General features: G+C 37.6%; 1 protein-coding gene across 13 annotated transcripts in view; it reads left to right on the top strand.

The window, feature by feature from the left end:
• The first annotated feature begins 7,540 nt into the window (after positions 1-7,540).
• Positions 7,541-22,577, top strand: part of LOC309439132 (epigen-like) — a 76,887-nt gene continuing 61,850 nt past the window's right edge. For 8 of the 13 annotated variants that reach the window (XR_014183927.1, XR_014183928.1, XM_082051291.1 and 5 more), the window contains exons 1-3: positions 7,541-7,760; positions 16,177-16,361; positions 17,711-17,833. Coding sequence is in view for 11 of the 13 variants with exons in the window: in XM_082051291.1 (XP_081907417.1) it covers positions 7,624-7,760; positions 16,177-16,361; positions 17,711-17,833 (445 nt within the window). In the remaining 2 variants the exon portion in view is untranslated. The other 5 variants (XM_082051284.1, XM_082051283.1, XM_082051290.1 and 2 more) reach the window with 5 other exon arrangements.

The following is a 22,577-nucleotide window of genomic DNA, read 5'->3' as shown; positions in this document are numbered from 1 at the left end:
TGGTCACTGGAAGACTTGTGCATTCAAAAGGTTTAGTGTGGTTGCTGCAAAGGTTGTGACTTATCCATGAGGGAATCAGATCAGAATTTGGAAATGGACCCAATTAATGAGAATGAAAGCACCAATAATTCTGCATGAAAAGCCCTGTATAAATCTTCAGATCAAAACCCCAATTAAGTTAATTATAGCCTCTTACCTCCTTCAACAGGTTCCACGTGTGACCTTTAATTCCCAGCTACATGTTACTTTCTAGTTCAGCTAACACAGGTTACAAATAGTTTCTTACAACAGTTGAACAAGAAGATGAAAGAGGAAAAATGATCCAAAGCGGAAAACAGCTGGACAAGTCCAGACTAAAAGGAAAAGAAAGAAGGATGAAGAAAAAAAGGAGATCTGGAATATAATGAAATAGTAAAGATTCCTTAAAGGGTGTGGAATCTTCCTGCTCCCATTTGCAATGGCCTGAGTCATTACAGCATTAGTTTTGGCACTCTAGATTATTGCCCTTGTGATCCTATGTCAGATGGAAATGTCCTCTTCTGATGCCTGATGTAGGAAATTATGTGGGAAGTACTGATTCACTGCAAGGAGAAAAGAATATTCACAAATATTCACCTGTGAGGCTGGTGGCACACTAAATAAAAATAGTATTAAATAAAAACGGTGAATACACATATTAATTCTTCAATCATATAGAAAGAGTCAAAATAAAAAAAAAAAAAAAAGAAATGCAATTTATTTTAAAATCCATTTTGATATTTTGAATACTAGCACTTGGAGCTTGAAAGGGCCTCTTCTGTCCAGTTCTTCATTCTAAGCCACAAGGGTACAAAGGTCCATTGGTCAGTAAGACAGGACTTCTTGGTAATGACAATATATGTATTAGACTTACTGGTAATGATAATACCTTTATTAGACCAACTATTTATGTAGGAGAAATAAGTATATGGACCACAAAGCTTTCATCATGCCACTTACATATTTCCTTATAAAGTGAAAATATTCAGGTTATTTAGCTGTTCCGTAGAGTTTTGTAATTTTTTGGCAGAAAACTCAGCAGGCACTTTAAGAACAAGACTCTCAAAGCACAACTTAGGAGCCTTCTACAGTGAGGAACTGAGTCTCTGCTCTACAGGAGGTAAAGATCTATTATCACCCCTGGCTTAAAAATGGAGAAATTGAAGTCCAGGATATTTAAATTCCATCTATAATTAAATCCAAATAAAAGTTCCAAAGCATCCAGTTTGTAGAGAAAGGAAAACAGAATTATGTTAATAAAGTTTTTTAAAACTACAATAAAAGCAAACAAATTTAGATCCAGATAAATGTATTGAATAAAAGATTGCTTATAAAAGCCCTATTTATTCCTTGTCAAACTCTGTTAATGTAACATACCAGTTTTTTGTAATTTTTACTTGCACTTTCATTTTGACTAACATTTGCTTTACAGGAACAGTGCACTCCTCATCATAAGGATAATCAACTAGATTTTTACTGCTACACAATCCTATAAAATAGAACCTTTTTCTTTCTACACTTAAACTAGAACATTTCAAGATATTTCTTTGTGAGTTTACGCCCATGCCCTCCTCTCCAAGAGACAATACCCAAAAGTAACATTTTCAGAGATTCATTCAAGCATTTTTCTTTCTGTAATTCTCCTCCTTAACCTAGACAGCTGCCAGCATACAGGCTTTCTAAACGTGACATACCCAAATCCTTTATACCCTGGATACCAGTTTATCAACACCCATCACCATATAGAGGTGTCTTCTAAAAAGAAGAGTCCTCAGATATTATCAGCAACCAAATGCAAATTTGCCTGTCTTTCCTCCACAGTCTTTGTAGCTTTTCCCAGGTGGTTTTCATCCCTTTACAGCCCTGCTCCTAAAGTTCAATCAGGTGGTCACCTCAGGCACAAATGCCAGCATTCCACAGTTTGCTCAGAATGAAAGACATCTTCAGACCCCAGAAGCAAAACTTGGGTAGGAACAATCTGTCCTTGCCTGAAGGAAAAACCATAGAACATAAAGTCAGCAACGGAAAGGTAGAGAATTTCAACTCTGTATTGGACAGAAACTTAGTGCCGTAAAAACAACAAAACAAAAACAAACCAGATATGAAGAGATGGGAACTTGGCACCAGTGGCACATTACTGCTGCCATGTTTCTAATTCCCTGCAAAGGAGGATGGTGATATTGTGAAGATATATATGGGAATAGCAACTGTAATGCACAGATGACAGCTATTTTGGAGTCTACATCATTATCAGGATGATTTGGAACAGTACATGTGTTTTCAGTAAAGAAAATGCTACAAGCTTAGGAGTCTCATATAGATAATGTTAGCAATACCAATGGCTTTTCTGAATTTTTAAGATGAAACCCACACTGAAAACTGTGACCTGACCTCATAAAATTTCCAGGGTTTTTTAGTTACATGAATGAACTAGAGATAAGCTACTTTCTGGGATTGTCTACAAATGAGTGTTTTACCAAAAATTTTAGTCATTTAGTGAGTAGATCTCTCAAAACCAAAGACAGCTGAAGAACAGCTTGGCAAATGAAAAGAATGAAGATAATAGATAACTATTATGGATTTTCTGGGAACTTCAATGTAGATTTACTTTCTTTTAAACTCATAACGACATCTTTTGTTGTCTTCAGTAGCAGTGCTAATACTGAAGTAAAAGTAACATAGAATGCCGGTTTTATGTTTTGCTGAAGCATGTTATCAGATTTTTTTTTTTTTTTTTTTTTTTTAATAGAACAAGCTTTACTGTAAGATCCATGGCGAGATCCCTTTATCAGATATAATTTGTAATGTGTGGTTAAACTACATGCTAGAAGTCTTGACAATGTTCATAATTCTTAATGATTATTTCAGAATAACCTAAAAGATAATATAAATGTAATTAAGATATGTCAGTCAAGCTTAAAAGAAGCTTCCCAAGGCAAAAGGTTGTGTTTCCTTCTGTTGTACTCACAGGAAAGAGGTCAAGTACCAACTCACCAACTAGATATCCGATTTTCATTTGTGCATAGTTATATAATCAGTTACAGTAACCACAAAACGTCATAGCAGAACAAACAAATTTGTCTGGGGAACAATCTAGTTTCAGTAGAATTTGCTTAAATTTACAGCACATTTTACATTCCTTACAATTCAAATAGACTACTTGGTGTGTTTGTCTAAAAATGAAAAACAACAAAAAAGTCAAATATATTACAGAATTTGGAGCTTGTTACCATTTAGAAATACCTGTTACTATTAATAATAGCAGTAGTCTTTACTATCTACCAATGATTTTGTAATAACACAAACTGTTGTGTCATTTAAAATCACATAAAAATAATTTCCTTGTTTCTCCACAAAAACATGCATTTAAAGGATCCAAGAATATTTGTGAAAGGCATTATAAATTTATATTGCTGTGGTTAATGATTCCTATTTTATTTACATTTTTGAAAAAATACCAGAACCTTTGCTTCAAATTCAATCCCACACCAAATGCCAGAATTTCCCTTTTTCAGATAAAAAGGTACTTTCTGTTGTTTCTACTGTAAGATTCTTCAGAGTGCAATACTAGGACAGGGTAAAAAGAAAAGGAAAACCTTAATTAATTTTAGTTGTGATAGAGAAAGATGGCTATAGCTGAGAAAAAAACATGCTCAATATTTAGGACCTCTGTAGAAATACAATGCACTGCTACTGAATGACACAGTCTGCCTAACTTGCATCAGTTGAGTGCTGTACTCCCTTAAAAAGACATTTCAGAGTCAGACCATGACAGAAAATGTTAGTTAATAAAAAATGCATCTATCCATAAACTTCAGCACTCTGAGAGCACTGATTTACTGTCTTGATATCTGTAGAAAGGGATGCCAAAATAATTAAGATTAAAAACTCTCATTAAAAGAGAATTGGCTGGGTATTTATTTCTTCAGTTTGTGCCTTAAAACTGTGTATCTGAGCCTATCTTTTGATGTCTATATTTATCTTCAAAAGCATAAATATGAATTTCCATCTTCAACCTAGTTCTCTTTCATCTCCTACAGAAAAAAATAATATGTGCTTTCTATTGAAGCTGACAGCTATGTTGAACGGAATTTGTTCTCCCGTTTGACACTGTTTCCCTGACACCATCATCCAGGAGCAGGTCCTAAGGGAAAATAAGCTATTAAAACAAGTGATGTGACCAGAGGCTCTTATTTTATGTCTGAGAATAGTGACTACATAGCAGTAGATGTAGCTAAGGCCATCACTAATGCTTTTCATGACATTCAAACCGAACTTTGGCTTCCCAAGTAGTGCATTTCCAAAGATGGCAGCAGTAGGGCAAGGCAAGACTAACGTGTGGGCTGCCTGCCTCCAGGTGGCTACCTTCCCATGGGGCAGCCACAACCGGGGAGGGCAAGCACTCACTTTTCTAATTATCCTAATACACTCACACACTTTATATATAAGAACAACAAGAAGGTACAGTCCAGATTACTGATGCTGATGATGCGCACTTCAATAGAGTCACGGCACATAGTAACTTGCACACACACAGACACAAACCAGAAGTTGTGATGTTGGATCAAGGTGCAAAAAAATGCATCTGTTAAATACATCAGTAACGCATTTTTTTCTTTACTCTCTCTTCTGGCTTCAGCAATAACTGTGACTCTCACTTTTGTTCACATTCCACAAATTCCCAGTATTTTGCTGTTAGGGTCCAGGTTACATACACCATTTGTTGTTGCAGAAGGCAGACCCTGCAGCAGGTGCTGAAAGTATCAGATCATGGGATCTCAACCAGGGTTTCTTCAAATACAGTAATACGTTCATCCTGAATACTATGTTCATCCCGAATGCTGGTGTCTTTCAAAAACAGAGAGTGAGGGTGGGGTGAGGGTAGGACTGCTAGAAAGTAAAAAAAGACAGCAAATACATTTCCTTAAAGTACAAAGCTTCCTAAGGGTGACATTCTGTTTTCTTAAACAGTGTTTTTCTTGTTTTTTTCCCTCAACCAGGACTCCAAAACAGGAGGCGATTCACCTTTCTTGTCAACCTCTTAGTCTTATACAAATGTACACCACCTTCCAGCAACTGGGAAGAAAAAACAGAGAAGAAAAAAGTGGAGAAGTGAACAGAAAGACATAATATTCTCCCAGGATATAGAAAGAAATTACTTACAAAATTGTTTGTAAAGCAATATTTCCTGATACAGGTTTTCACAAGATGAGAGAACAGTGATATGGCTACAAGCATGTTTAGAAGACTTCCTCTTCACACACAAATAATTGTTGAGATAATTTTAAGTTTATGAGATTGTTAATGCCCTAGACAGTATTTTATATAGTCCATTAGCATGTGCACATAAAGCTCCATTTCTTCACAGCTGTCAATGTCTAACTCTGCTTTAACTCTTATGCAAAGCAAATTGCACATTTTCAGTTTTATCCTCTGTAGCAATTTCATCAGTGCATTTTTGTGGATCATATGGATACTGTTATTTATTATTGTAGCATTTTCGTAACATTTTCTATATAATGTCTTCAGCCGATCTTTAGCAATAGTAAGGTGGTCACTTTTGTAGGCTATGCTCTGCCAACTATTAATAATAAATATTATTGTAGCAGTGGTACTGTTTCAGATTTATTTTTTCAGGAATGAGATGAAAATGGAGCATATTAGTTTGGTGTGAATTATAGATGCTGGTAGCATTTTTAAATATGTGCAAGACTATATATAGCTTCAAGGTCAAAGCTGAGGAGTGGATAATCTTTTTCATCTCAGACAAAAAACAACTTTTGACAGAATTAACTTTTCTGTGATACAAATGTTTAGGACTACTGATATTTTTTTCTCTTCTCCATTGTGTTTTCTGTTATCTTCATCAGATTTTTTTTTTTTAATACCTTGCCTATTCTTTGTGATATATATATATATACCTCCTTCAAGTAACCTACTGTCTTTTTTAGGATTATTTACAATTGCTCTGCCCACTACCACATAAAGTGCCATCATTTTGCTTCAGGTTCTGTGTTCCCAGGCAATGTCTAATAACTGAAAGAAGTTAAAATGATCAAGACAATTAAATTAAACAGTATTCCCTGAAAATAAAACAAACAGTTTCAGAACAAATATGAGGCCTTGGTACTTATCCAGAGTCAGCATCAAGTGGCCTGCAGGTAAAGAAGGATGTGTCATTATCCTTCTGGCTTTGTAATCATTAAAGCCTTTTTGCTTTATATGAAAGCTCAAATATCATCTATATATATGCATTGGCTTAATATCTTAATGTTAGTGAGTTAAGATCAGTATAAAAATGAGAAACTCACATTAAATTTCTGAATATGAATAATTCAATTTGGAATGCTAAGTAGTCTAAGCAAAGCACTAGTTAATGCTATACAGCTAAAAACTTGAATGAGACTTTTAATCTATCTGTATTTGAACATCTCTGCTTCTATGGAAACATAGATATGACAAGTCTTAAAAAAAAATAAAAGAAGACATTCCAAAAATGGCTAGCCTTTATATACATGAGCTTAAATATTCAATTTACATTCATAATCTTCAGTTCTTTAGAAGCTGGATAGGATAGATTAGCACTGAAGATTTTTGTTCTATCTTAAAGACCCACCATCTGTTCAGGACTGTAAAATTTCATGGTATTTCCTATATCCTCACATTCATTTTTCTCCAGACAGGATAGTAACAAGAATCATGGGAGTAAGCACCAGCGTATGCATGTCAATGAATCTTGGTAAGTGTACATTTTAAAAAAAGCTTTATAATGAATGCAGTACATACATGCTAGACAGTGATCTGATGAAAAAAAAATTGCCAGTGCCATAGCAGAAACAGCAGCCTCAGTAATCTGTTGCATCTTTTCAAAGCTTTCACCAGCTTCATAAAGGAATTTGCCAACTGTCAGTAGACTCAGTATTGCAGTTAAGGTTGACATTATTTTGGCACGCTTCGTATATGGAATATCAGATCTGCTGTTTTCTCTTCCTCTCTGCACAGAGGAATTGTTTTCCACAGTTTTTAGCGATAAATCTGCCAGAGACCAAAACAGAAAGTATTAATATTCAAGTTGCAAGAAGTCCACGAGGCTTCCCCTGGGAAAACAGGAGGGTGCAACTAAGAACTACGACTCGATGTTTGTGTGTGTAGCTCTGACTCGGTGTCGGGAGCGGGAACACGTTGTCGGTGGTGGGAACAGAAGTTCACACAAATCAAGGGATGCAGACGAAAACCGCTTTTTGCATCATTTGCAGAGGTTCCCACCACAATCCGCCGAAACACTTGAAGGGTGGCATGAGGTGGAAAGGGGATATGCTCCTCGCGCTTTCAGCACACAAACGCGCAGAGTCTGCCAGCCCCGGGCCATCACACGGTGACGGCCTGCCCACAGGTGCGCCTTACCTGGAGACGCTGTCACCGCCCACCCTTTCAATTTTACCGGGTGGTGTACACGCCTCGCGTTCCAAGCCCACCATCCCTTCCACGAAAACCGGCGGCGCCGCCCCGCCCTCAGCAACACCCCGACGCGGCGCCAGGCCCGCTACTTGCCCTGGCTCCTCCCTTTCCTCGTTTGGTTGAGGCGGTGCTTCCGTCGAGACAGGTATGGCGGCGGCCGCAGTCTTCTCTTCTTCCTCCGCGCTGCGCCCGGGCTTGGCGCTGCTGAGGAGATGGCGAGCCCTCTCGCTCCCGGTGCCCTGGGTGGACTACAGCGCCAGCAGCTCCCCTCGTAGCGCCTCCAGGTATGCCGCACTGCTCGGGGCGTCTTCATACTCCCTCCTTCTTCTTCCTCTTTCTCCTTCCGATGTGGCGAGGAGCATTCAGGGGAACGGCGGGCTGGGCAGCCGCCGCTGTGCGCGCCGCGGCCGTTTAACGGTCGCCGTGGCAGCCCGCGAGCGCGCGGCGGGCTGAGTGGGCACCAGCCGTTGCGGGGGCGGGGGAGGGTAGTTGGGGAGCTTGCTCCTGATACCTCGAAGAGCAACTCAGTTGATTTATGTAGAATTTCTCTATATATATTTTTTTGTTTTCTAGGATTATTTGTGATGATGGGTTGTAGGTGAGTATTTTGATCTTTGCGAAATAATGTTATTGTATGTAAGGAAGACTTGTGATGGCGGGAGCCCATCGCGTCTCGCTGTCCTCAGAAATGCAGGTGGTGTGATACTGTGGTGCTGCTTTGTGCTTGAAAAAAATAAACAAAAAAATAAAATTAAGAATTAAAAGAATTTTTAAAAATTAAGAACACATAGTCACTCTGTATCTCATGTAGTGCTGCAGTGTGAAGGGGTCTGCTGAAAGGCTGGATCCCTGGGGTGAGCAGGACACGCTTGAACACAGCAAGGACTGATCTCCTGACTTTGTTACCCCCTGCGTTTCATTTGATGTACTGGCTTGATTGAATCTCTCGCCTTGGTGGTGTGACATATAGCCGCTACAAGTGCTTGTCTGGGTGTGGAAGGGAAGGTTTCAGCTGAGCTGTTGCTGGTTGGAGCTTTGATTTTTTTACTGGAGTTTTGTGTTAAATACTGACCTGAAGGTTGGCTGAGTTCATCAGGTCACAAGTAGCCTATAGTGAAAGCTTTGCAGCTGCTTTATATTTTTAAACATAAGAGTATAGTGAGCAGTACTGTGACAATTGAAGTAAATGCCTGACCTCCTAGGTATTCTGTATATCATGTACGATACAGGATTAGATTCTGCTGGTTTGGGCAGAAATAACTATTTCTGGAAAAGTGCATGCCTACTTCTGGTTTTTGCTTCTGGTAACTGTTTTTGCCAGTTCTGCTGAAAGCAGATGCTCCCATGATGGTGATTTTACAGGTTTTCGTGTTGTAGTTATAGGACTGAGAAAATACCTTTGTGATGCCCCATAGGATTTTTGATTTTTGGTGTAAAGGTTGAGCTAAAATAGCAGCAAACTTCATTGTTTCTGTAATGTCCTAGATGCGTTAACAAGAAGGATTTGGTATGTGAATTGTTCTGTTGCTAACTCACACAAGGTTCAGAACAAAAGCATCCATGAGTGGGTAGAATAATAGTGGGACAGGATGGCATAATAACACTTATTAAATCTGTCATAACGTCTGGTCAAGCCTTCATGTGAATGAAATTAAAAATAATAATTTACTCCGTAATTTCAGTGTCTTGGATAGCTTGCTGCAGCATAGCTTTTTTGTACAGCTGATGCTTTACTTTTTTGTGTAGTTCTTGGTTAATATCTCCATTGAAGGACTTAAACTATCTAGATTCTAAACCCCAAAAGCATCAACATATTACAATATTTGCTTTTCTCATATTTGACATTTGTGCAAACTTTTCTTTCCCTGAGAAGCCTTGTAAATAAGATTTTGAAGAGCCTGAGGGAAATGTCAAGGTATTGGTATTTTTTCCTTAGCTATATATTTAAAGCTTGGGTGAGTTTGGTTTTGTTGTTTGTTTGCTTGTTTTTTTTCCTACGAGAGTTAACTTTATAACTGTGCAGTTAACTGAGCTGTAGTGAAGTATTCTTGATATTTATTTCACATGTGAAAATACTAGCTGATTCACAGAAGACAAATTACAGTTGAATTCAGGAAATCACAGGTGTTTTCAAGGTGTTTCTCTGTTTTGCTTAAAAAACCTCTTTGTTCAGGAGGTTGCTAGAATCGTAAGATGAGCTGATTTTAAGTATGTATTAAGTATGTATTGGCAGCAGGTGTGTATGTGTAGGCTGCTGCTTCATCCTTCCCTGATAAGCTCTCAGCACTTCATGCATCACATTTGGAAGAAGCAGCTTGAAACTTTAGTGGTTGTGAAGTTAATCCAGAGACTTCAAAAATGTGTGGTGAGTAGATGGTGACTGTGTAGCAGAAAGTAGGTTCTTAAGGAAATGCCCTTGAGAAAAATGAAATACTGTATAAATCAGATATGCTACATAAAAAGTCATGTAAGTGCAGCTGTTTCTTTAGAGGAGGGTGATTTCTGGAGTCATGAGGAATAGAGAATAATCTTGAAAGAAGGAGAACTAGAAACTTCTCTGTTTGGAATGGTAACTGACAATGCATTGTTACTTGATTGGTTTTCTTTTTAATATTTGCATCTAAACCCAGGATGTTTTTGTTTGCTTGCTTTTAGCCATTGGCATTTTAACAAGTTTCTTTCAGTAGTTTGGTAGGTACTAGTAAGAAGGCTGTGGTGGTGTTTTGGGTCCAGTTAAAATGTGTGGAAAGTTGTTGGTTTCTGACAGAAGTGCTGGCAACTGTTTACAAATATGATCTTACTTAAGCAAAGGGATGAACTATGTTGTGGGTAGGATGATGCTTCTGGCAGTTTGTCCTTCTTGGATATTTTTTTTTTTCCCCTGTCTACAAGACCAGCAGATGAAAGAAGTTCTTTCCAAACTCACCACTGTGCATTTTTTCCATATGCCGTTAGGGTGATATTTAAAAATCCTTAATGTTCTGCTATCCACGGGTCATTAAGGTTTAAACATAGTATGGTGTCTGCTGGATTTTAGATATTTTCCCTGTGTGTTTAATTGTTAACATTTTTCATGTTTGAGTATGCTGATAAACAGACCAATATGCATCTTACGACAAAGCATTCATCACAGGTTATTTTACTCCAGTTGTGTAGTTTCTTGTCATAGAGAGAATGCAGAACTGGGAGAGCATGATGGTTTTTTCCTGAATGCTCTTCCAGGTGCAGACTCATTCATCCCCTTAAAGACTTAAAGCACTTTGAAAATCAGTCCAGTGTTGACATAAAACCAGAATTATTTATAGTTTTTGCAAATTACTTTGAACTACTTTCATCAGGACAAGCTAAGTCAACATATTTCAGATATCAATGTTAAACATGTTAGTGTACACCTGCACATTAAAACTTGAAGTATACGTATTCACAGAGGGTGTTGAAATGTTTTTTTTTTTTTCGTTCTGGATGTTTGGAGTGGTAAAGCAAAGAGAAGATTACTGCTGAAGGATGTTGAGCCTTTATTCTCCTAATTCTGCATCAAACATTTTTTAATCTACGATGTCTTTTTTTTTTTTTTTTTCCTTCTTTCTTTCTCCTTTTCAGGGAGGTTTGTCTTTGGAACTGAACGCACACTCCGTAAAATAAGGTCACATACTTCACTAATTTCTGTGTCAAGCAAAGTTGAAGTAATGAAATATTAGGAGTAAGATTGAAGTAAACAATTATGGTGATAAAATTTCATTTATTAAAAACTTTCATAAGAACAACAGTATGTTGTCTTGCTTTAATGATGACCAGCTGAAATTAATTGTCATCAACACTGAAAGCATTTTAGGACATTTCTAGATAGTATTCACTTGTACCAGATATTGAAGTGTTGAGGTTTCAATTTGTGTAACTGAAATGTAGATGGTTAAGTGTGAACACTAAGTATTTGTGTTTGTGCATTTTTTTTAAGTTTAATAAATGTGGCAGAATGCAAAACCCCCTCTCTCCCCCTCCCTCCTTCAGTATGGAAGGAGTAGGCTCATCTCCCTCTCTCTGCTACTTGAGGCTAACAGCTTCTTTTGTTTGGCCCCAGAGCACCCTGGCCAGGGCCATTAGGAGAAGGGAGTGTCCAGGCGCCCCTGAGCCGCTGGGCACCTGCGGCCAGTGTGGGGGATGTTTGGAGACTTCAGGGGCACCCACAGCCAGTGTGGGGGTGCAGAGAAGCTTCTAGAATGCCTACAGTCAGATCTGATCAGCCAATATAAAAACGGGATTCTCGTTGAGACTCCGCCCGTTGTCGAGGGTCTCTCGGAGCACGAGCAAGTTGCTGCCGCCGAGAGCCCCTCCCGGGATGGAGACTCCACTTGCCTTGCCACCACGGGCGTGAGTAAAACTTCTTGCAGGATTGCGAGTATATTTATACTTTTCGTGCACATATGCACGTGTAACTTTCTGTGCTCAATATGAGCACATGTAAAATTAATCCTCGCATAATCGCGGGTGTATTTTCCTTCCGTGCACATTTGCACATGTAACTTTCCGTGCACAGTATTTGCACACGTAACTTTCCGTGCTCAATATGAGCACGTGTATAAATTACTTCCTCGCACAATCGCGAGTGTATTTTCCTCCCGTGCTTCCACATAAGCACGTGTAATATTCCGTGCACATTTGCATGTGTATGTAAATTAACCCTCGCAGAATTGCGAGTGTACACTTCCCGTACTCACTACGAGTATGTGTATCTCTTCAAAAATAATCCCACACCGTGTTTAGGCAAGTGTGTACTTCTCTGGGATTCAGGAACGGCTCCAGCATTGTTTTGGGTGAAGCCATGTGCATGCACTCTGTGGACCGTCTGTTGTATTAGTTGCTGCCCCTTAATAATTTTCCTCAACTGATATCCGAACCTTTATTTAAGTCACTTTTGGAGTGCTAAAACCCTGTTTCTCACCAGTTTAATAGAAGTTGTTTTGGACCCTTTTGTCCCTTAAACTAACCTCGGGGTGCCTCCGTGACAATAAAGTAGACCGGTGAAGTGGTAATGCACTAATATCTCCAAATTGCGGAATACCTAACCATGTAGAACAGAAGAATCTTGATATTCTAAGTAACATAATGTTTGTTTTACCCTTGGTGTTGGCCTTGTAAGAATTTAGGTGCCAGCTGAGTTAGAACAGAACTATTACACTTTGCTTAGATAAAAAAGTGGTCTTCAAGGAAGACGAAAAAGGGAATACATATGCTATATATGAAGGTGGCGTAAGCTTTCAAATCTATTTGAAAACTTATGCTAGTAAATATAAGAGAGATGATGAACACTTAAACTTAAATGGTGGTTCTTGTACTAGGAATATTAACAGCCTGGTTACTGTGATGGCATTTTTCAATGCAGTTAACCTAGTGGATGTGTAGAGTGCTTTTAATAGCATGGGACTTTTGACTACTGGGACACTTGGTTTCTGACCCATTATAAAATTATTAGCTGTGTTCCAAAAAAGATTTGCATCACTGACATTGTACTGATATTGGTAAACTATGGGTGATTGAGCCCATGTGGCTCAAGACAGGTGTATGATCATCAGCTATAAGCTTTCTTGCCTTAAACAAGTAGTAAAATTTAGAGAATGATTAGCCAAAAAAGTGTCCTTAAAGGAAAGGTCAATACATTTGTAACTTAATAGGTTCTTTATCTGTAACTCTATAAGATACAAAGCTGACCTTTCACACTCTATTTTACCAAAATTCGATAATTTCAGTTGCTCTGTCATTTGTCGCCGGTCTCCAAAGCAAAGGCTGAAAGTTTTATCAAAATGTTGGGTTTTGTTTTTTTTTTCTCTATACATTCTCTGAACTGAGATTCTCCTTTAGTTCTGGAATCTCTTCCATAAATGTTTACTGTAAATGTGGATGTTATTTATCATGTCACTTCCCAGCACCTTTAAGTTATGACTAAGGAAACAGCACTACTCTGCATTGATTCCTTAACTTCCACAAAGTATCGATTTAGCTGTTGGAATGCCAAAAGAGAATAACTCATTTAAAATAGGGTGATCCCATGACTTCTTACTAAGGTATAATTTTTCTTATTTTCTTCTGCATATGTGAACTAACCTGGAATCATTTTAATCTTCTACATTTGAGCAGCCCCAGAGTATTAATTTTTCAGAGTAGCCTTAACTGGAAACATTTCTGTTTTCAGCCAAGCTTTTTGTCGTTTACAAATAACATTCACTTAGGCTTGTAGAACTTACTGTATGTTGTCTTCAGGAAGTTCGAAGTGTTGAAGAGCCTTTCCTGGCTATGATGTGTTACATGCATTTTGTCCTAGCTTCTAACCTGTGTGAGGGTTTTCTTATTCTGTGTTTCGGGGTGTGGGCGGGCGTGTAATATGTGCTTTTGCACATATACATTGCACATAAATGTATCAGCAGGGTATGTTTGTTTTTCTTCTTTTAATAGTAGGCACTGTAATTTTTTTTTTGAGTTGCAGTGACACGAACAAGGTGTCATTATAACTCACCTGGAGTTCTTACTAAACTATGTTAGTTAGAAATGGTAGTCATGTTGAATTAATTTATTTAATTCAAAGCAGGTGTTACAATCTGTGTGTATACATGTAAAGCTTATTTTACTGAAGTAAGTGAAGGGTGTTTGCAGAGGAGAAACTGTCTCATAGTCAGGCTTACTATCTAGTAAGAAAGATAAGTAGTCAGTCAACAGTCTTTGGTTAGGAGCTGATATACCACGAGTGTGTTTTTTTTTTTTTTTTACAGTGTGGCACAGTTGTGCTCATTAGAAGAGGAGTGAACTTGTCTAGTAGGAACTTCAGCTTTGTGTCTGTCTTGGTAGTTCTGCTTCTAGGGAGTTGGTATTATTTTACTTCATTTTTACAGTTACAATAATATTTACTTTCTTGTTATAATATAAAAAAAATTGCCAAGGAACACTTAACTGTGTTTATGTATCATTATGTTTAGACTTTTGGAGTTTCTTTCAGAAGATGAGAGGTTCAATTAGTGAAGGACATAATGTAGAATCTAGCTTAAAAGCTTAAACCATGGTAAAATAGATCCCATGGATATGGATAAGGTGATAAGCATCTACACTTACAGTGAGCAGAGAGGCAGGGAGATGGAGAAGTCTCCAGAGACTAGGAAAACAACTGGACTAAGACAAAGCTGTCACTTGGGAGATCTGAATGAAATAGTTCTTATAGAAGTGCTGTTCAGTGGAGAGGCACTTGATCTTTGAGCAGTTAGCTGGTGAGGTGAGCATAGGAAGTTCATAAAGGAAATTCTTAAAGCCATTAGCTGTCTTCATTTTATTGTCACCGAAGTGTCATTTGAGGGCAGGACTTGTAATCTTAAGTAAGTTGACTTCCATTCCATGGTGCTGTTCGAGAACTGTTAAGGTCTACCTTGTATGCCATTTGAAGTAAAATTTATTTTAAAAAACATTTTGTGGATTGTCGTCTCACTGCTTGCAAGTTATTGATTTATTTGGAAGAGACTGAGCAGTGGTAGAAGTTAGAAAGTTGGATACAATTGTTTCTCAAACAGAAAATTGTTTTTTTTATATCTTGCTGTTCCTGATCTGGCAGAGTCCTCTTAGAACCCTTCTTCAGCAACCTAAAATGTAGAGTGGATTTCTTAATTTATCAGTCAGATACAGTGGTTAAGTTTGGGCAATTACTTTATTTAAGACCATAAATAGTCTGTGACTTTGGGTGGTTTTGTGGGTGTCCTGTCCTGTGTGGTGTCATCACTGCTGCTCCTTCCCTACCTTCCTTCCTCCATACCTTCCTTGGTCATGAAGATCTGGCTGCCTAAAATTGTGTTTGAATCTTATAACGTACCATGTTTTAATCCAGATCAGTGACAGAATTTCTTGCTCTAAAGTTTTATCATTCTTCATTCTTTCTCCCTTGCAAACACCATCACCTCCAAGCAATAAAGTTAGTATTTAAAGGCTGCTTGTCTGATACAAAAAGAATTAATATCTTAGCATGTGAAATTTTTACATGCTGGAGGTTTCTTGTTTGTTGTGGGTTGGTGGGGTGCGTGTGTGGGTTCCACATCATTGGTTGGGGTGATGATCGTAGCAATGATAGAGGGAAAGAGCAATGATAGAGGGAAAGAGCAGGGCTGAGGAGTTCTGGGACAAGTTGAAGGCACAAGATTCAGTTTTCCTCTGCTTCTTTTACGTGGGTGGGGCAATGGTTGTGGCCCCTTGACCCAAGGAGGATGTAGTGCTGCTTGAGGGGTAGTGGGATGTTACTAGAAAATCAGGGAATTAAAGAACAGAAGCTCCTGAATTAGTCAGCATTAGCTTATATGGGTTAAGTCCCAAGAAAGCTGAGTAGAAGTATCTTCTAGACTTGAACAAAATAATAGTGTGAATAATCCCATGTCTTTTTTTTTTTTTTTGGAAGGAAATTTGTATTCAAGCAGGCTGGCATGTGTGTGAGAAGGTGGGGTGTGACAGGTGAGCTCCTCTTCTGTATGCACCAATGGCACATTGCTGCTCTTCAAATAAGAGGCCTGGGAAACATTTCTCTCCCCAAGTGGATTTGCAGCATGCTAGCATTTTTCAAATAATATTTTGAATACTAGCAAGTTAACTAATTGAAGCATTTGCAAGTATTTAACATGGTAGGTGTCTTGTTTATGAAATTTTAGACTTAAATATTGTGTATCTTTTTTGTCTTTCTAGTGATGAAGCAACCATTTTCTCGGGGACAAAGCTTGCTAAACAAGTTTTGAAAGAAGTTCAAAGGGATGTAGAATCGTGGATATCCTTTGGAAACAAGAGACCTCATCTCACTGTAATATTGGTAGGAGACAATCCAGCTAGTCATATCTATGTCAGAAACAAGATAAAAGCAGCTGCAGCTGTAGGTATGTTTTCTTGCAATAGAGATGATCCTTTGGTAAGCACAAGATACTGTTCAACAAAAAACAAACAAAAAACCCCAAACAAGCAAACAAAACCGAACAAAAAACACACACAAGAAGAGCAGGGCAACCCCGTTGCATTTTCATTTAATTTGGCACTGTTTTCTTCCTCATCTTCTCTGAGGAACCTAAAGAAAAGGAGTTGAGCATTGATGTGTAGAAAGTAGTTTTAATGATATGTGAATGCTAGCCGTAAGCTTAATTCTGTATTTCAAAATGTTGTTAGGAAATGGTTTGCACCCTTACTGTTAGCAACTAGAAACTAAAGGAAGACACTAGGGAAGCCTTTTGACAAGTAAGTGTCGTAACCGTCTTTGAGAAGCTTGGTGAATGAAGATAACAGGAGATAAATCATGTAAGTTTTTAGTTGTTACTGCAAGATACTTTGATATCCTTTTGATTGTGAAATAATTATTATGGAGCTTTCCTCCTCAGTACCTGTTAGGTTTCCTCTTTAATATGCAAGCTTTTCAGCCTACCTCAAACTATGGTTGCAAACACTGCTGCCCTGGAATTAATAGGAACAGTGGTTAAGTAACCACTTTCACAGGAAGATGAGAGAAGATCCTTTTTTACTTTGTGTCAGCAATTTTGTCATAATGTGACATGTACATATGCCATATCTCATGTAATATCCGTCCTGTTGCATGCTTTAGGTCCACAGTAAAGCCAGGCAAGTAAATCCAAAAGCAAGGTGTCACAGTTCTGCATATGAAGGGCAAAATTTCAGACATAATGAAATTAAACAGTAAAGCTGAGTGATTACCCGGGCTAAATCCCAGTCGCTACAACATCTCATCTCCAAATGAAAGAGTACCATAGCCTAAACAGGGAACTTAATGTTGTTGCAATCACTGAAACTGCAGTCTTGTGAAGTAACTTGAAAAATTTTCTTTTCAAATAACAAGTTTTGTCCCACAGAAGTTATCAGGTAAAGTGTTGGTAATGGTAGTGTAGGTTGCTCTGCTCAGTTTTAGTTGTATTTCTCAAGAGCGCATTTGTAGAAAAGATACAGGCTTTGTTTTCCAAGTATTTCTAAACTGTTGTTGAATTTTTGAGCTACTGTGTCCTACTCTAGGTTATTTTTTCCTGTATATTTCATCGTAAGATACTTGACATCTAGAAATAGAGCATTAAAGACCAGATGGCAAAAGCAGAATTTTTAGCAAGTCCTCCATGCTTATTTAAGACTGTCGTTAAGGGTCAGAGAGATTTGTAGGCAAAATTCCTAAGCTGTCCATCGATATATTTCCTGATACTAACATATGTCTTCTGATTTTGTTTTTTATCAGGCATTTCTAGTGAGGTCATACTGAGACCTAAAGACATTTCTCAGGAAGAACTCTTAGATATGATGGTAAAACTCAATAAGGATTCAACAGTTAGTGGTATATTAGTTCAGCTACCTCTCCCAGGTAGGTGATATACAGTTGTCATATACAGTTAATGTAAGAGGAAAAAGTTTGACAATTTTGCATTGCAAATATATCTTAATGACCAAAGAAGCTCTTGAAAGATGACATGCATAATGGACTAGTTGAGATACAGTTTTTGTTGTACACTAGCTTGCAGTTCATTTTAAACAACAAAAAAAGCAAATTAAATAATGACAATAATTTCGTATTATCAACCTTGCCTTTTTTTCAGTTCAGACAGAATGCTATTTCAAGGAGTGCACACCTCTGCTTTATCCACTTTATTTATCTGATTTTTGTTTGCTTTTTTTTTAACCATCTTGTGATGTTTTGCCTTTAACTCCAAGACTTTTGCCATATTTTCATCCCCTATATCGTGCCAAGTTATGCTATCTAGAAGATGGTGCTACGACCTTTCTCACAAGTGATTCTAGTTTTTGCCTTAAACATTTTTTTGGTTTTCTGTGCTGTCCCTAATGTTCCAGATGAGCTCTGTGTTAAGGTCCTAAAAACTTGTACTATATTTTTGTTTATAATTTCCTTCCTATTTTTTTAATACAATCTCACTAAAATATCATGTGGCAGCAGTTGGCAAGATGGTATTTTGTCAGTGATAACACTTGCAGCTTTTTATCTAAAGCTATGGAAGTCAATTTACTTAAACCACTGTGTGCTTCCTAATGGAGAGATAACTACATTAGTAGAGTTGTAATAAATTGACTGGCATATTGGGCTTCCCCTGTCTTTATGTTTCCAAATATTGTCTTTTATTGTATGTTTAGAAGGTATGCTCTGAAGGGCAGGAGCTGTCTTTATGGCCTATATAGGCATGATTTATAGGGCTAGCTGGGACCGCAGGGGTTACTGTTTATAAGTATCTCTCAGGATGGTGAAGTTGAAACTTTGTTTCTAGGTAAGCTCTTAACACTTACTTGTAGCCTTGGTCTTCACTTTCAGACAGTTCAAACTGTCTTCGTTTCATACCTGCAAAACAGTAAAAATTGGGGCAGGTGCTTAGTGCTACAGAGGAAGAGATTGATATGTTTTGTTCATATTTGTAATAAAAGTCAGGGTTCATGATTTGGAAGTTTTAATGCTTTGTATTACGTGAAAGCTAACTGAAATCAGCCCTTTGCCACAAGGTGGAAGTATAACACAAGTAAGGAGGCTGAAGTCTTGGACACTAAGTAACCAGCTTTGGAAGCTGATTGAATGCTGTTGGGTTACTTTGAACAAACTCCCACTAAGAACAGGTTGGGGGAAATGGGTAAATTCAAAAAATTTTATTTCAGTGATAAGAACTTGTGCAAAAGATTGAGCACTGACAGCCTAGGGGTGGAGATTTTTCTGGCTGAAGTGTATAGCAAAGGAAAAAGATGGATCCACTGTTGTGTTCCCCAGAAATGGGAGATGTCCCTTCTCACATGTTTTACTTGTGAGAATACTCGGTAAAATTGTTAGGTATCAGTTGCAGAAATGTGTTTTTTTATTGAGGTCATGACAGTCTGTTCTTATACTGTCTGCATTCATCGATACCTAGTTCAACAACAGACTTAAGCCTTGAAGCTTAGCGAATTTCAACCTGTTGAGCATTTGAATAGAAAAAATATCTGAAAATAATTCTAGTTGTGTCAATTCAAATGTCTCATGCTAGTACACCTAGATGTTCTGAGCCCTAAAGAAATTGATTGGGGATCCCTCTCAAGAGCTACCATACATCTGTCATAGTAACTACAAGAAGACTAATTAGCCTTCCTCTAACGTGTAAAATTTGCTAGTTTGAGGCTTGGCTGTTGCCTACCTTAGTGAAAGGCTTGGAGTAATTTTATCAATAGATCTTTTTCAATATTACATTTCCTGTATAGTCAAGTTAAATATGCAAGTTATCATGAACTTAAATATTCAGGAAGTTCTTTACTTAATAGGTGTCAGATACAATTAATTACTGAAAACTTCTTTTCTCCCCAAAGAAACTTCAGAAACAGAAAGGCAGAATGCCAAGTTAACTCAGTTGCCAAAATTCTTTTGATCTGCGCTGTAATGAAAGGAGACAAAGCCCAGAAGTTGTAAAAACTTTGTCATTAGAGGCTGCTTATTCCGGAGTTGGGGTTGTTGTGTGGTATTTTGGGTTTCTTGGAGTAAAGCACACACAGGTGTGGCTTTTGATCAATAGTGGAATAAAAATAGTAGCAGAATATAGCTTTGTTCTCTTTCACTTTTGTGAGCCAGGGCAACTTGACTTTGAGGATTATGATCTTTGCCTGAGGAAAACAGTACAAATGAGTACATTACTTCTGATGTGGTAATTATTTTGTGGAGAGTTTCCTGTATCTTTTTGAAACTGCCTGGAAAGATGGCTATGATATGTTAAATATTTGAGATAGAATATGAAAAACTCAAAATTCTCTTAGTTTTAAGCTGTCTCACAGCAAAGAACTGTGAGACAAGTGAGTACAAACATCATGTGCTTCTGTTATGAAATACTGTGCTAGCTTAAGCGTGGCCTACTTTGGTGGAACTGTCTGTTCAAATCATAGCAGTTTTGCAGTACAGCTTCTCAAAATTATTTCCAGGGAGCTCATTGCTGCTGCTCTGCTGAACAGCTTCCTTGTATTTCTTGATCTGTATGCTATGTTTTCAGATCTCTTTTGTGCCATGTTTTTATTTTCATCAGTCTTCCCTTTTGAGAACCAGTCTTAATTTTCTGCATGTCGACATTAGAGGCGCATTTTGTTTATGATGTAAATATAATAGGAGTTTCTCTATGGGCCTGTCAGAGTAGGTAGGCAAGTGCTGCTCAGTGTCATCTTGCAGGTTTGGTTAAGAAGTGAAAGGATGAGGTGCAGAGAGAAACTTGGCATGGAGAATAGCTTGGGATGGCAGCAAGTAGGTTTGTCTGAGTATCATATGAGAGGAGGTTAAACGTGTGCTGTGAGACTGAAGCTGATGTATTAAATTTTTTTGTTCACCTGAAAAAAATGGGGTGATCTGCAGTCAGTGGAAACAAACCAGGAAAAAACATTTATTGATGCAAATAAAGTCTACACATTATGTAACATATTAACTATTTATACAGTTTTAACTGGGTTGGTTTGTTTGCATGATGACCCATCCAAATAGTGCTTTCTAAGTGTCTTTGAGGAGGAGGGGAATGTGTCTACATCCTCTTTTCTCAGGGCCATGTCAGCCTTCTTGTTCCCAGCTATGCAGCTGCATCTTTTTCCAGCACTATGTGTCCTTTTCTGAAATTCTGCAAATCGGTTTTGAGTGGAAAAACAAATCTATGTAAAGCGTGATTTCTTTCCCATTTATATGAATGTATCTATTATCTTTCTATTTCTGAGACACTGAAGACAGACAGCAATGAGGAGTGTTTGTCAGAGCATATCCCAGGCACAAAGAAAAGTATGACTACTGACTTTTTTAAATTGATGAACAACTAGCTTGCCTAAGATTAACAAGTTTTCTTTTGCAAAAACTGTTTAATAGGTTACTCTAAATTTCTTTTTTTTCTATTATTTTATTTATTCCCCAAGTTGACATAAAACCAAGATTATTGTTGCCTTCCATCTGAAATAGTCTTGCTTGGCTTTTAAGAGACTCTTTCATCAATGTACTTAACATAATTTGCACTGGCCTTTCTCATTAGTATTCAGAATGGAACTTCCTCCCTTCAGAAAATGGAGAGTTAAATTGTAGATCCTAACATTCTACTTCAACTCTAGGATTTGTTTTTTATTGGAAATCTTTTAACAAGAGACTACCATGCTTTAAGTCTTATAACATGCATGATATCTTTTGATCGATGCTCTCCTTTTAAGGGGAAAAAACACAAAATACCTAGACTTAATTGACTACTAAAATCAAACGTCTATGTCTACAAAATATTTTTCTGGAATTGCCTGAATTTCATAATCAACATGCATTTCCCTTTATTTGGCTTTTTTAGTCATACTGTTATGCTCTCTGAATCAGACATTGGGATATATAGCTTCACAACTGCAGAGTTCTGTTAGGGATCTAGTCTAGAATGGGCTTTGTATATTGTAGAAAAGATGCAAAAAATAATCATTCTGAGATGGAAGTAAAGATAAAGGTGTAATCCTGGAAGCGGTTTGGGAAGTTATTAAATGATGAAGCAAGAGACTGAAATTGTGACTGAGGTACTGCTGGGTAAATATATTTATAAAATGAAGGTTTCTTTCTGAGTCAGTATGGGGATGTTTTGTAGAGCTGTTCCTCTGGAGTGTGTCTATGTAAGTTTTATATTTGGGTATGTAACTTTGCAGAAGTAGGACTGGCTAATGTGTCTGTTCTTTTCATAATCAATACTAATTAGTACAAGCTTTAGGCAGTTGCAAGCCTATTCCCTATCAATAGTGCATATGAAAAATGTTAGTTACTAGTAGATATGAATAGTCAGTTATGCATATGGTGTCATCATTTAAGCCATACTCAGTGTTTTGAGCTCATCAGTATTAAACAATTTTATGCATTCTCACAGTTTTCCAGTGAAGTAGGATATGTTTTGGTCCTACTGATTAGCAAATTCATCAAAAATGGTTATATGGTTGTAAAATCCAAAATGAAATTTAGACCTGCAAAGTTATGTTAGTTTAGGGTTCTCTTATATTTGTTTAAGTCTTAGGTCATGTATCCTGTGTGATCTTAGACAGGTAATGTGAACAAGAACTTTTCTGCCTTTTTTTTGAGCCTTTTTGTAATTAACACTTCCATAACACAG

Source organism: Streptopelia decaocto (genome assembly GCF_964273445.1).
Source record: "Streptopelia decaocto genome assembly, chromosome: 4".
Lineage (NCBI taxonomy): Eukaryota > Metazoa > Chordata > Aves > Columbiformes > Columbidae > Streptopelia > Streptopelia decaocto.
The sequence above is the reverse complement of the archived record's forward strand: the minus strand, read 5'-3'. Positions and strand labels throughout refer to the sequence as shown.